Source organism: Cataglyphis hispanica, chromosome 20, assembly GCF_021464435.1.
Source record: "Cataglyphis hispanica isolate Lineage 1 chromosome 20, ULB_Chis1_1.0, whole genome shotgun sequence".
Lineage (NCBI taxonomy): Eukaryota > Metazoa > Arthropoda > Insecta > Hymenoptera > Formicidae > Cataglyphis > Cataglyphis hispanica.
Genome location: NC_065973.1, coordinates 4,957,132 through 4,972,060, shown reverse-complemented (window position 1 = coordinate 4,972,060; position 14,929 = coordinate 4,957,132). Strand labels below are relative to the sequence as shown.

Sequence of the window (14,929 nt, the reverse complement as noted above, 5' to 3'; positions counted from 1 at the left end):
TATCAAATGACGATAACTTTCCACGAAAGTTAGCAAGTTGATGATTAATTGCAGACGCTTCTTCGAAAGAGAAACATTCGTTAATTGAATTCAAGTTTTACATTTTACATTTTACATTTTGCTCCAAATTGACAATCTAAACAAAATAAACATTAATGTATATTTTTGTTAAGATGCATTTACATTTATAATCTACAAGATTTTGCCTAACAAGACTATCGACAGGGCAAACAATTTTTTAACAATTACAATAGATATTCTACAAGTGCGATTTTATTGGACTAAATATGTGAATGAGATAGAGTTGAGGCAAACTAAACCTGAGGAATCACCCGTAATAAAATATAAAAGATAAGGTTTGAACAATTGAAGAAGCGTGTGAGTATAAACTAAATCAATAATTTAAAAAAATTATTAAACAAATATAAATCTGCGCTTATAAAATGGATTATACAAATTATAAATTTAATCTACACTAATTTTTCAAATCTTTCAATTATTACACAACAAAGTTGATAAAAAGAATGATATGCAAAAATTTCTTTTCGAATAGCTATATTTTATAACCTGCACTTTTTTGTTCTTGATAATAACAAGATAACATTCATGCAATGTTCCATTACCATTTGATGTTAGATGAACAAAAAAAAACTCAATTTTCCGTACTGCTATAAAAATTATACACAGACGAGTGTCAGAATAATTGCTAGGTATATAATTACAAGTATAGAAACCACACATGACTTACACATTTTTGCAAGTCTACAAGAAGAATAATCTTGATTTTTAGAAATACTAATAATTTTTAAAAAATGGTCGGATCAATGCTTATAGCGATTCTCGGTATAGTTGCACGTAATAAAATAAATATAATTGATTGCGTTATAATGATATCGTTAATGTGTGTGGTAATGTAATTGTGACAATTAACATTTGCAAGTAGGATTTAGCAGAATATATGTTACTGCGGAAGAAAATGGACAAATATATTCATCATTGACATTTGTGTGCGTGGACGCCACTGTAATATCATTAGTGAATGTTTGCGATGGAATTCCTCATTGCCCTGATTCTTCGGACGAAGTTGGAACACTATGCCGTCATATTGTGTAAGAAAATATTGTCATTAATTTTCATTATTGTGTCATTAAATAAAGGATATCGCAAAGTGCCACGTCCTTTTAACTGAAGATAAAACAGTTAAACAGATAAAGACTGCAAACGTTTTATTTCTGTAGTTTTTTTAAAATTGTACGTAATAAATTGTATTTATATTTATTCGGTACTTAATCTATTCAGTATTTAATTCTATGACAGTTATGTTCTGACATCACATATATATAAAAAATCATCTTTATCAATTTTTTTTATAATTGACAATTTATTCATATATTGAGAGAAAGCTTTTCGTTAAAATATGTTTAACATCTGTAAAGATATATGTATAAGTATTTTTAATAAACTTTCACACACAATATCGAAGAAAATATCAAGTTCCTGTTTATATTACATCTTCTCATCTCAATACAATTAATAAAATATATTAATAATGTTTGGATAATTTATTTTAGAAATATGTTTTTAACGGAAATGTCTTTTGCAGATGTCCCATGAACATGTACAGATGCAATTATGGTGCTTGCGTGAATCGTACGGCGAGATGCAACGGTTTAGTAGATTGTGTGGATGCTAGCGATGAGATCACTTGCGATCAAGATCCTAACGATGTTTGTTCCGATAAAGAGTTTCAATGTTCTACTAAACATCGAGAGTGTATATCTCTCGATGATGTGTGCAACGGTCTGTATTTGTCACATTAATTTTGACAATACACTATTTGATATCAGCTGACAAAAATGTTAAATTCTAATATTTTTATGGTTTTAAAATAATTTACATAAAAAATACTACAAATCACAAATTAAAAATTAGATAACTTAGATTTTTATTAATTTAATTGAAACGAGCATAAAAGATATTGATATTTTCAGCTTCCCTGATTTGCGGTAGTAGATCAAAAATTGGATATTTAGAGAATAGGGTGGATGTAAATCTATTTAGAGAACAATTTATTTTATTTTTTAGCAGAGACGAACCTATATATTTTGCTCTTTTTATCAGGATATAAAGATTGCTCGGATGAAAGTGACGAAAACGCAACAATTTGTCGCGAGTATCTATGTCCCGAATATACGTTCCGTTGCTTGTACGGAGGTTGTATTCATCAGGAAGTGATTTGCGATGGCGTCAAAGATTGCATTGACGGTACTGACGAAGATTCAAATATGTGCGAGGTTATTAATTGCGAAGGTGAAAAATGCTCACAATATAAATGCCGGTTGGTTAATGAATTGATTATTTTTTTTTTATTTATTTAATAGTTATATTATATATTGATACATATATCAAAATTCAAATAAATTATTTATTTTCTATTTATGTAGGGACGAAGAATTTGCATGTAAGAATAGACAGCAGTGTCTACCAATGGCTAAAATATGCGATGGTATTCGACACTGCGCAGATACATCTGATGAAAATTCAGAAATGTGCAAAATACGTGAGTATGTATTTTAAAAATATTCAATTTAATCCAATAAAATATTGTTTTAATTTCCTGCTTGTAAAACCTCTAGTTCTTAGAAACAATTATTTTAAAATGAAAGATAAAACTTTTGTGCAATATTCATTATTGTATGGAAATCCACTTTTAGAATGTGGCAATTGTTATGAGACAATACAGTCATTAAAATTCTCTATAGATGTCCTGAAAATTGGTTTCGTTGCGCTTACGGTGGATGTATTCGACCGGAATTGAAATGTAATTCTCGGTTAAATTGTTACGACTGGAGTGATGAGGACGAATCTTTATGCGCGAGAACGCTGCCAGAAGGTGCCTGTCGATTGCCTGCTGCAAAAGCAGGAACGCATTACAATGTGAGCGGATGTTCAAGATGTCGACCAGGTGATATTGTTCCCGAACTCACATCGCTCTATTATACTTGCGACATTGAAGGTTCTTTACAAGGTACTGCTAGAATCTTTTGTCAGAATAACCGCTGGTTTCCCAGTATTCCGAATTGTGCTCTCAGTAAGTAATAGTGTTTTTCTAATTTACATCACACACAATATACATATATATATATATATATATATATATATATATATTATATGTATTTATTTATTTATTTATTTATTCATTCATTTATTTATTTATTTATTTATTTATTTATTTATTTATTTATTTATTTATTTATTTATTTATTTATTTATTTATTTATTTATTTAATTAATTATTTATTTATTTATCTTAATTCAGCACTATATAGAGTGTTATTTAAAGACCATTCACTAATATTACATAGCGTTATTTCTTATCAAAAAATGAAAAGTCCTGAATCATTTTTTTCTATAATATTTAATAAAGGAATTATTGAGTAAAATCAGGCCAATCAGCGCCAATGATTAGGCGAGCTAGCGGCTCGCTAACGGCGCTGATTGGCCTGACTTTACTCGATAATTACTTCTTAGTTAAGTCTTATAGAAAAAAATGATTTAATACCTTTCGACTCATTTTTTGTTAAAGAATAACGCTATGTATTTAAGGGTAGATTTTTAAATAACATCCAATATATTGGACTATATATGTATAATATATTTTAGAAAACGAAATGGAAGGAATAACATGCCCAGCTCCGTCTCAAGCATACGGTGCGATTAAACGATGTGAGGCAATGTGGGGTCTTCATAAAGGATGGTTGCCTTGCAATCAATCCCTCCCAGTCGGTACACGAATTTTCCTTGAATGTCCGGCATTCTACGAGCGTCGCAAAGGATCCACTAGCGTTATGTGCCTTCATGACGGCACGTGGAGTCAACCATTTTTGAATTGTATTCCTATCTGCGGAATAAGGGACTCTACAGGTTTGGCAACTGATAATAGAAAGCTTAACAAAAAATATCAGACGCTCTTTAAATAACCATTACATATCATTGTTGCATATTTTTAAAAGTAAAAAATAAAAACAGATGCGTTTCTCGAAAATAAATTATTGGATTTTGTATTTCTTTTGTCATATCTAAAAAATTTACAAAAGATTTTAAAAATGTTTAATATATTTTTCTTCTTTTTTTTTTGCTACAATTCAGTCATAATATATCAAAATTCTTCTTATATTAATATGAGAGAAAAAAATGATATCTTTGTATACTTATATTTTAAACTTATTTAACTTTTATATGTATGGAAAAAAAAATACTTATTTTGTTAGCGGCACCATTGATCGTAAAGGGATGGCGCATCGAGAAAGAAGAGACACTACCATGGCAAGCTACTCTCTTCTCGCACGAAAATGGTCAATGGAGATTTTTTTGCGGTGGTACGTTGATAGCAGAACGCGTTGTATTAACTGCCGGTCACTGCGTTTGGAAGACTTCGGCAGATACAGTGCGCATCGCCTTCGGGATCCTCTCGAGTGATTTAAATCAAGCAGGAGAAAACGCGCAGGTAATCGACGTAGAAAGCATTGAACTGCAGAGCGCATATCAAGATCATGAGAGTAATTATGGCTCAGATATCGCATTGCTGATCTTGAAAGAAACTGTGATCATTAATTCGGTTGTTAAACCCGTTTGTGTTCCTTTGCACTCGGATGCGACATTGATAGAATATCAGGAAACCAATAAATTTGGATTGGTAGCTGGTAAGTTTATATTTTGCTTAAAAAGATTTTATTTCTTATTATCATAAATCAAAGCATAATAGATGAAATAGGGCAATTTTAATTTTTACTTAAAAAATATATGTAAATTATATGTTACGTCCAAACTCGTGGAAAACTAACAAGTCGGGAAGAAACATAACTTATACTTACCTCGAAACATACTCTCTTTCTTTTGCGAGACAAGTATTTTTGAATCAAACAATGTGAGGCTCAAAATAGGTCGATGGCCAAAAGGGTCGCTTTTACTTTGTCAGTAGGCCGTTCGTAGGCCCTTTTCGGTAAAGGAATCCCTGAATCCCTGTTACGCAGAACAAGACGTACGATAGAATATGGGAAGGAGAACGGATTAATAAGCTACTCGGATTTAAAATTTGAATCTTATACTTATTCAAAAAAGAAAAAAGAAATTTTGAAAAAGATGAAATACATTTAAAATTTGATTTTATTACACAAAAACAAATTATTCTTTTTATTATTATTATAAAGTTTAATGTACGTGCGTATGCGTGTGCGTGTGCGAGCGAGCGTGCGTGCGTGCGTGCGCGCGTGCGTGTGTGTGTATGTGTGTGAGTATGAGGATGAAAGAAAGTGTTTTTTTGTCTGTTACATAAATGCGGAAGACATCAACCAAAATCAGAAAGAGAACACTAACATTTAAATTACGGCTGGAAATATACAAATAAACAGTTTTATCAACATAATCAAGCGACGCGGTAGCGTCGCGATGCCAAGTGTATTAAAAATATATCTTTTTAGCTTTAACGGTTTGCCTATGTACAGGGGCCGCGGCGCTACCAAGTAGGTTATCTGGAGTCAAATAAACTTTCGATTAAAATAAGGAACTGAAGCCATAATCAAAAATCTAAACGGTACTTTTCTTATACAATATGGATGCAAACTTTCGATTGCGACCAGTTTGAATAAGATTGATGCAGTCAATCCTGAGGTATGATTAATCAGTATCGGAATTGTGATATTTTTCGTTCTTCTTTGATTTCAGATGCTCACGTACGTACTCTCGCACGCACATATGCAGAGCGATTTTGTCCTTCAAGGCGCATTTGCAACATTGCAGCATACCTATGGTTATTCGCTTGATTGTGGGTGTGTAAACCTTGAGAGACAATGTTGTGTATGTGTGTGCACACGTATATGATGCATAATAAGGTTGAAATCGTGGAAAAATAGAGAACATAAGTAAAAAAATATCCATTTATCATTATATTATAACCACATCATATATGTCAAAAAATATATTTGGTGCACATTTGTGTGACTTCACTCGTGTCGTTTGACAGTTGGACAGTAAAAGAAAATAAAGATAAAAAAAATAAAGTTAAATATATTTAGAAGGAAAGAGGAAGAAGGAAAGATGAATAAAGAAAGATATGTATGTTATATATACGTATACTATTATATATCATTATATTGTATGAAAAATAGATATATTATTCTCTTTATATAAATGATTTATTAAAATTAGAAAAAAAGACGAAGAATTAAGCGGCGAGAAAGAGAGAAAGAAAAGAGAGGGGGGAGAGAGAGAGATATATTATTAAAAATAATTTTAAATAAATAGTAATAATCTTTTAGATGTTTTATTTGAAGTTAAAGAAAAGACAAGGAATAAGAAAGAGAAAGAGATAAAGACAGAGAAAAAAAAGCGAGAAAGCAGAGAGAGAGAGAGAGAGAGAGAGAGAGAGAGAGAGAGAGAGAGAGAGAGAGAAAAAAAGAGAACGAATATAATATCAGATAATATTATCGTTCAGTATAATTAAATATATTATTAAAAATTATTGATATATCATTAAATATTATTAACATTATTTAATTTTATTAATATTATTTAATTTTATTAACAATATTTAATAATATTAAATTTAATTATAGTATTAAATTATATATTAAAGTTTGTAAATGTTTAAATACAAAGATAAAAAAGTACGCCAAGCATATAAAAAAATCTGAATTTGTATGTAACTAAAAGTTTAAATATGAATTTTTACAAAAAGCAGTGATATTCTTGTAAAAAAAAATTATTAAATATTATTAAATATTCTTGCAAAGGTAAAGAAAGTACGCCAAGTATATAAAAAAAAGATTTAATATTTATTCCTAAAATATTTTTTAAATAATTTTTCCTTAAAAATAACTTTAAAAACAGAAAATCTATATAAAATAAAAAAATTAAAACTAGATATGAAATCATTAGGGTAAATATGCCAATGAAGAGAGACAGTGACCTTGATCTTGATGTGTTGTCAAGAACATTATTCTGTAACTTTTTCTTCTAATTTAATCGTCGCTCGTTGCTTATTAAAAAGTTAATAATAAAAAAAAGTTTGAAATATACCAAAATACACGCATGAACAGGAAGCGCGCGCGCGCTTCACTAATGGGACATACTCTTTAGAGGCGGCTTCACAGGAAGTGCAACACTATGAAACCCGCCGCTGTCACGCCTAAAGCGTACGTCCAATGGTCTAGCCGCGCGATAGCCACGCGAAACGTGCTTATTCGCCAATACTTTTTAATTAATATTTTAATTGCAAAAATTGCAAAATGATAAAGAACTTTTCTGTTCAGTTTACTGTCTACCCGCTCACGAGCGTTGGCACAATCTATGCAGGACACCCTGTATAAATAAATATAATATGTATAATTATATAAATAAATATGATATAATATGCAAATAATTTTCATGTAACATGCAATATTGTACAGATAACACAATTCTGGATCCTTTCTGGATATTTACGACCCGGGCACGTCAAGTTTTTATATTTTGCTTTGTAAATTTGTTTTGCGTGCGCTCCGACTAAAGTTTACGAAAAATTTTCTTTCGAATTATATATCCTGTAAATCATATTATTCATTTGTAAATCAAAGTAAATCATACTATTTCAAATTACAAATCTTCACAAACTGAATTGCTTTTAAGTACTTGGCCAGTTAACTAATGATTTTATATCTAGTTTTGATTTTTGATTTTATATAGGTTTTTTTGTTTTTAGAGTTATTTTTTAAGAGTTATTTTTCAAGAAAAAATTATTTTAAAAGTTTTTTTTAAGGATAAATTAAATTTTCTTTTTTATATACTTGGCATACTTTTTTTATCATTGTAAGGTTTTTTTAGATATATAAATTACTAAATAAATAAGAATGTGAATGAGAAGATAAGGAAAATAAAATTATTGGACATCTTGAAATTCTACTGTAAAGAGGAGAGAAAGCTTCAACGAAAGAGCTTTAATAGGAACAGAATAATACGGAACTTGAGAGCTTGAGGGGAAAAATAGTGGAGCCAAAAGAACTTATAAAAAAAATGCAATAAAATTCGCCGAGATCTGGGCCTCTTATGTAGGTCTTTTTGAGGAGGGAATCGGGAATGAAGAAGAAATTGTCCTGCATCTATGTACATCAGTTTTCTCGAGTTCTTTGTAAAAGTTTTACTCTCCTTCGAGATCGTTAGATCTCTGTTCGAAATCTATCGGTCCTCTTTGAGGTCTGGTAATTCTTCATGAAGTTCTGGAAAGCCTTCTCAAAATTGTGTAATACTCCTGGAAGATCAAATGATTAGAAGTATGAGGAAATAGGAATTCTTATCGAGTAGGCTTGTTCGTAAAAGACAGATGAATAGTCAAAAGGAAGAGGAGGAGTAAGAATTCTTGTCGGGTGAAGTTGTCCGTAGGAGGCAGATGAATAGTCAGAAGGAAGAGGGGGAATAGGTATTCTCGACGGTTGATGAGGATGTTCGTGAGAAGAAACTGAGTAGCAAAGAGAAAAAGATAAGAAGAGAAAGTAGAGAAATGAGATTGTATATTATATATTTAATGGGTTTTGTATAATTGTAAGTATAATGTTGAACTCTTAAAGTAAAAAAATGTTTATATAAATTAAGTTTCTTGTAATTTATGATAAAATTAGGATCCGTGCACGTTCGAGCCAGAAGTTTCCGTATTGTTTCATTCTTTCTATTCCTCGCGATTTTCGCTCATAGTTTTAATTTTGCAGACGTGGATTTGGATGTTTGAAGAAAATAGATGAAATATTTAATAAGTATTAATATAAAAAATAAATGTTTATATACAGGGTGTCCCAGAACTGGCGGAAAAGTTTTTAATGACAGATACTTCATGAAATTCTAAGCCCAAAAAACTCTTTACAAAAAAATAATCCGATGAATAGAATTTGAATGGTGAGGCATTGAAGTTGACGTATGGGAACACATGAAATTCGTGCGGTCAGGATCGGCACGACCAAGTTTAACTCATGACTCGTATACCGCAGCGATGCATTTGTGTACTTTGTTTACGTAGTTGCGTAGTCTTTAAACATGGGATGTGCAGGATTTTGATTAGATTAACTTAACAAATGACAAATGTAAAATAAATAATTATTAAATAACAAATTGAACATAATTTAATCAATCAATTAATTAATTAATTACTCAAATAACTTAAATTAATTTCCCATATTTTTCCGTGTTTAAGGATTAAGCAACTAGTACATAATACAGAATAAATCAATAATGAATAAATAATAAATAATAGAGTAATACAAAAAAAGGTAATTAAAAGTAAAAAATAATAATAAATAATAAATCAATAATAAATAAATAACAAATAGTAAATAATTAAATGTAGAGTGATAAGAAACATGATCGCCGGATACACGAGTCATGAGTCAAACTAGGTCATGCCGATCAGGATCGGCACGACCTAGTTTGACTCATGACTCGTGTATCACGGCGATGCATGTTTCTTATCACTCTACATTTAATTATTTACTATTTGTTATTTATTTATTATTGATTTATTATTTATTATTTCGCGAAAATTTCATACACTCCCATTAATTCGCGCAAATTTCATACACTCCCATACGTCAACTTCAATACTTCACTATTCAAATTCTATTCATCGGATCACTTTTTGGAAAAGAGCTTTTTGACTTTAAAATTTCATGAAGAATCTGTCATTAAAAACTTTTCCGCCAGTTCTAGGACACTCTGTATATATATATATGTGTATATATGTGTATATATATATATATATATATATATATATATATATATATATATATGGCGTATTTCACGTGTCAGAGATCTACCTAAAAATGAACTGTTTGGGATTTTTAAAATGATCTTGAAGACATATTAGTGCACATAAGATTAAAGATAAAAAAAATAAGTGTTCTATGCCTTTCATCCATGATATTGGAGATAGGATGTTTTAAGAAATTTTTCTTCTTTTGACATTTGTAGCAAAAATTACAAAATATACAAAATTTTTATAAATATAAATTTTTAAAATTTTTTTGTATTTTTAGATAAAAAAGTTAATTTTAGTGAGAAAAATTTAATAGTATAAAAAAAAATCAATTTTTTAGTTTTAGGTTTTTTAGTTTTTTAGTTTTTAAATAAATGCAAAATTATATCCACTTTTAAAAATCTAAAAAAAATTCTCAAAAATACTCCATATATATAGAATATGCTATCATAAAGGAAATTTTGAGGTTCTACTCGTAAACGAATATCTTTTCCAAAACAAAATTGGAATTTCAGACAAATCAATATAAAATAAATAGATTAATTAAGATTTACTTTCTTTTACAGTTAATTTTCTATTATTGTTCAATTATTTGCTAGCGGCCGTAAAATATTTTTATTAAAAAAAGTCTTCATGTATTGTAAAATTTAATGTTATAATTTTTATTCTTCTAGTCAATTAGTTATATACATGTAATACAAATTTCACCGCACTATGATTGTATTTAATTAACTATCGAGTGCTAGATGTGCAAATTGAAATCGAAGTGAATCAACAAATGAAATGCAAATGCAAGAATATAAAATCAAGCACAAATTTGCTCAACTTACTTTTAACTATTTTGGTTTGTGCTTGCATTTGCTTGTGTTGCTTTTATTTATGTTATTTTTGTTCTTACTTTGTTTTTAATATTTTGGATTTTATTATATAAATAATAAAAATAAAAGTGTAAGAAATATTCTCTACAGTCTGCAGCACAAATCAAAATAGTTAGAAGTAAGTTGAGCAAATTCATGTCTGCTACCCTTATATTTGCATTTTGTTTGTAGATTTACTTTGATTTCAATTTGTACATCTAGCGTTCGATAGTCAATCTGTTCGGAAACAACCGCGCAGTGAAATTTGTATTATATGATCAACTAATTAATTAGAAGATTGAAAATTATAATATTTTTTAATATAATATAATTTAATATAATTTAATATGAGGAGAATATTTCTTTAAATAAAAATTTTTTACGGCCGCTAACAAATAATTGAGCAATAATATATTGAAAAATTAACTGTAAAAGAAAATATGTGAAATAATTTATTTGGTTTATATTGATTTTGCTTAAATTTCAATTTTGTTTTGGAAAAAATGTCCATTTATGAGTAGAACCCATTTTGCGATCCCAAAATTTTTTTTATATTATATTCTACATATATTGGAGTATTTTTGAGAATTTTTTCAAATTTTTATAAGCAGATATAATTTTCTATTTATTTATTTAAAACTAAAAAATTAATTTTATATACTAATAAATTTTTTTTACTAAAATTAATTTTTTTATCTAAAAGTACGGAAAAAAAACTTAAAAAATTTATGTCGATAAAAATTTTGTATATTTTATAATTTTGTCAAAAAAAAAAAAAACAAAAAAAAAATTTATTAAAACGACCCTATTTCTAATATTTTGGATCCAAGGCATATAACATTTATTTTTTTTATCTTTAATCTTATGTACACTAATATGTCTTCAAGATCATTTTAAATGTCCCAAGCAGTTCATTTTTAGATGGATTCCTGAAACGTATCATATATATATTTTTAATTAAATATTGGAATAATTATCAATTAATAATTTTCTTTGAAGGAAGAAAAGAGAAAAGAAAATGATGTAAGAAAAGACAAGAGAAAAAAAAATTTTAAGCAGATATTATTTGTTGAATACAAAGGTGATCTGCTGAATTGAAGCAGTGATTCTCTATCTGTCTCGGAAGAGCTCTGTATGAAAAGGTGGCTCGAAGATCGGCTCAATGACCTAATGTTAATTAATAACATTTTTTTAGAAGTTATTACTTAAATGCCACTGATTTCCCAGATGATCACACTAACAATAAGTTTTTTACGTTGCTGCAGAACTCTTTTTCAACATTCAACTTTTAGAATCGCGAATAAAAAAAAAAGAAAAATAAGTAAACCAGAAGCTAGAGCTGACTACTCGTTGGATCAAGAGTTGAATAGTAAATCAGTCGAGAGTTGAAGAATGAATTTTTAGAGGAAGATTTCACGTATCTTTAAATCTTAGCGTTGCCCCGCGAATGCCTCTTCATTAAGCAAACTAAAACTTTTCTTTAACAAATCAAATTTTTAATTATTTTCCCTCCCGTGAGTTAAAGATTTTTCTTCCAAAAAAAGGTCCAAGAAATTACATCTATCGGTAACTTTTGTTTTTAGAAGTTAAGTCCTACTCATTGAGGAGTCCGCCATGATCGGCTGAGTTGACATTTTTATTATTATTTATCCTTTAAAATTTATTTCAAACAGATAACACAAGAGGGTGGTTTGGCAGGCAAGCACGTGATGTCAAGTATCGCAAATTTCCGACACGGATTATAGTTACATCAGTAAACTATTGTCACTGTTCTTCTTCTTATCTTTTGTTGTAAAATTCTTAAGTCTGTTACGCAAACCTTAGAGTTCGAATATTTGCTCCATCTACTTGTCTTTCGCATCCACATGGTTTAGATTTCTAGCGTTAGAGAATCTTTTATCTTTTGTTCAAAATTTTCAAGTTTTTTAGAGTAGGTCCTAGCGTTTGAATAATTATTGATCCGTCATAGTTTAGTTTTCTAATAATCTTATGTTTAATTTTAAAATCTCACCAGTAGATAAATTAATAGACGAGTGTTTATACGACCAAACTGGCAATTTATTGTTTGATTATATCACGACGTTTTTCTAATATTGTACCGGAAGATTAGTCCTGTCTGCTAGATATTTCTTGGTTTATTATTTGGGTCCGGTATAGAGAGATTTTAAATCGCAGTTTTTTGTATCAGTGAAAGAGTTTTAGTGAAAGAAAAGAATCGTGGAATTCACCGTAACATATACATATAATTTTATGCTTTTTGTGTTGCTGAACACGATAATAGTATTTATATTTGACTAAAATGATCAAAATTTGTTTTAAAAAATAAAAAAATTATTTTTTATTAATATTAAAAATTTCGTTAATGATTGAAATAATTAAATTAATACAAATTTTAATTATTTAATTATTTATATTATTTTAAATTATTTATTTTAATTATTTTTAATCATTTATTTGTATTATAATTGATTTTTATAATATTTTTCATTAATTATTTATATGTACAGTTTTTGCCCAACAATTTTTAGAATCTTGAAAGTTTTCTAGGAATGGGATTGACGGAGAACGATACATTTAGTCCAGTCTTAAGAATAACTACGATGAAAATTATTTCCGATGATGAATGTCGTCGAAATCAGAATAGAGATTTTTGGAAATATTTAACTTACACATCCTTTTGCGCTGGATGGGCGAATGGCACTGGGGTATGCAATGGAGATAGCGGCGGAGGATTGGTACTTCTTCAGACATTAAATTCTAGCATATGGGAAGTTCACGGAGTCGTCTCTGTGAGCCCACGAAGATTGAGCACTACCATATGCAATCCCAATTTCTATACTGTTTTCACTAAGGTATGCTAAAATATAAAGTTGCAAACATCATTAGCAAATATATATATGTACTATATATATATATATATATATATATATATATATATATATATATATGTATATATAATTATATCAGGGATATACTTGTATGGGATAATTACCTGTAAACTGTTTTTTAATAATATTTGATAATTTTTATAAGTTAGGATTACGTATTATTATTATTAATATGAACATTCAGATATCGTTATTTGTGTATGATTGGAAGATAAAAAGAATTAAACATAATTGCAAGATAAGCGCTCAGAGTATTATTATATTGTTTAAACAATATTTATTGTGTAAACAATAATTGCTGCTTATATAGCATTAACGTATCAAATTATTATTTTTTTATTTGATGCATATATAGGTCTCGATATATATCAATTGGATTAACAAGATCATCGAGAATATACCAATAATTGGCCCACCTGACCGAGATCGACAGCCAAACAGAGACGATATTATTGTTTAAAAATAGTGATAAGTTAACATTGCTTGAGCGCGCGCGCTTTTTTATTGTAAAAGCTTTCCAATCATGAAATCAATACAATAATTTTCTTTTTATGACTAGCTTGTATCTTTTTAAATATATTACATATATATCGATTAACTCATTACTATGTATCACAAATAAAATATGTTTATATTATTGAATTAAATTATTAAACTATTTATGCAAACCACTTTGTGAAATATACCATAGACATAGTATATCTAGACCGAATGTTGAAGAGTGGGAGTGAAGGTGCACTAGAAAAGGATGAACTCTGTTTCGTGCTCCTTGCGTTTTCTCTCTTTCATGCATGTTTCTCATTCCTCTGTTTCTACGCGTACATCGCTTTCAGTACTGAAGCAGTGAATTTTGAAAAACAGCCTAAATGTCGTTTCTATTAATGCCTTTTTTATTTTTTTTTTTCTAGAAAACAAAAAAATATTTCCCTAGAAATCGACTATGAATAGTTTAAATATCGATAATATGTCAAAACAGAAATAGAAAAGAGAGTTTTACGGTTAAAAATATCAATTACAAACATCAGTGTCAACATAATTCATCTCTGATCGTAAATAATATATAGACATTATAATTTCACGCATCAACATGAAAAATCTTTCACTAGCTGTAAGTATAATATAAAAATGTTAAAATTATTATATTTTGCCATGCTAGATATATTTTTACATGCTAGATATAAGCTAAATATCATAAAAAAAATAAAATTAAAGAATTCTGATTTGTAAGAAAAATGTAAATGTAATATTATATCTTGTAAATATTTTTAAATCAATTTTACAAAAAAAAATATATAAAATATATTTACTATATTTAATATATTATATAAATATATAGAATGTATTTAAAAAAATTAAATTTATATATATATATATATATATATAAATTTAATTTTTAAATACATTTTATA

The 14,929-nt window shown here is 28.4% G+C and overlaps 1 protein-coding gene across 2 annotated transcripts; it reads left to right on the top strand.

The window, feature by feature from the left end:
- Positions 1 to 66: 66 nt before the first annotated feature.
- Positions 67 to 14,481, top strand: LOC126857129 (modular serine protease-like). Of its 2 annotated transcripts, none has more exons than XM_050606280.1 (10): positions 67 to 378; positions 944 to 1,109; positions 1,604 to 1,800; positions 2,086 to 2,338; positions 2,445 to 2,564; positions 2,763 to 3,091; positions 3,664 to 3,924; positions 4,272 to 4,703; positions 13,180 to 13,484; positions 14,429 to 14,481. In XM_050606280.1, the coding sequence occupies exons 3-10, from the start codon at positions 1,611 to 1,613 to the stop codon at positions 14,462 to 14,464; spliced, it is 1,926 nt and encodes a 641-aa protein (XP_050462237.1). In that variant the 5' UTR covers positions 67 to 378; positions 944 to 1,109; positions 1,604 to 1,610; the 3' UTR covers positions 14,465 to 14,481. The 2 variants fall into 2 exon arrangements, with proteins under 2 accessions (XP_050462237.1, XP_050462236.1); XM_050606279.1 differs by lacking the exon at positions 14,429 to 14,481 and adding an exon at positions 13,876 to 14,142.
- Positions 14,482 to 14,929: the final 448 nt, after the last annotated feature.

Bases quoted from the DNA above. Each gene is read 5' to 3' on its own strand.
- LOC126857129 (XM_050606279.1), top strand. From the start codon at position 1,611: ATGAACATGTACAGATGCAATTATGGTGCTTGCGTGAATCGTACGGCG. The intron at 2,565-2,762 runs GTATGTATTTTA...AATTCTCTATAG, and splicing joins GAAATGTGCAAAATACGTGA to ATGTCCTGAAAATTGGTTTC. The intron at 3,092-3,663 runs GTAAGTAATAGT...AATATATTTTAG, and splicing joins TATTCCGAATTGTGCTCTCA to AAAACGAAATGGAAGGAATA.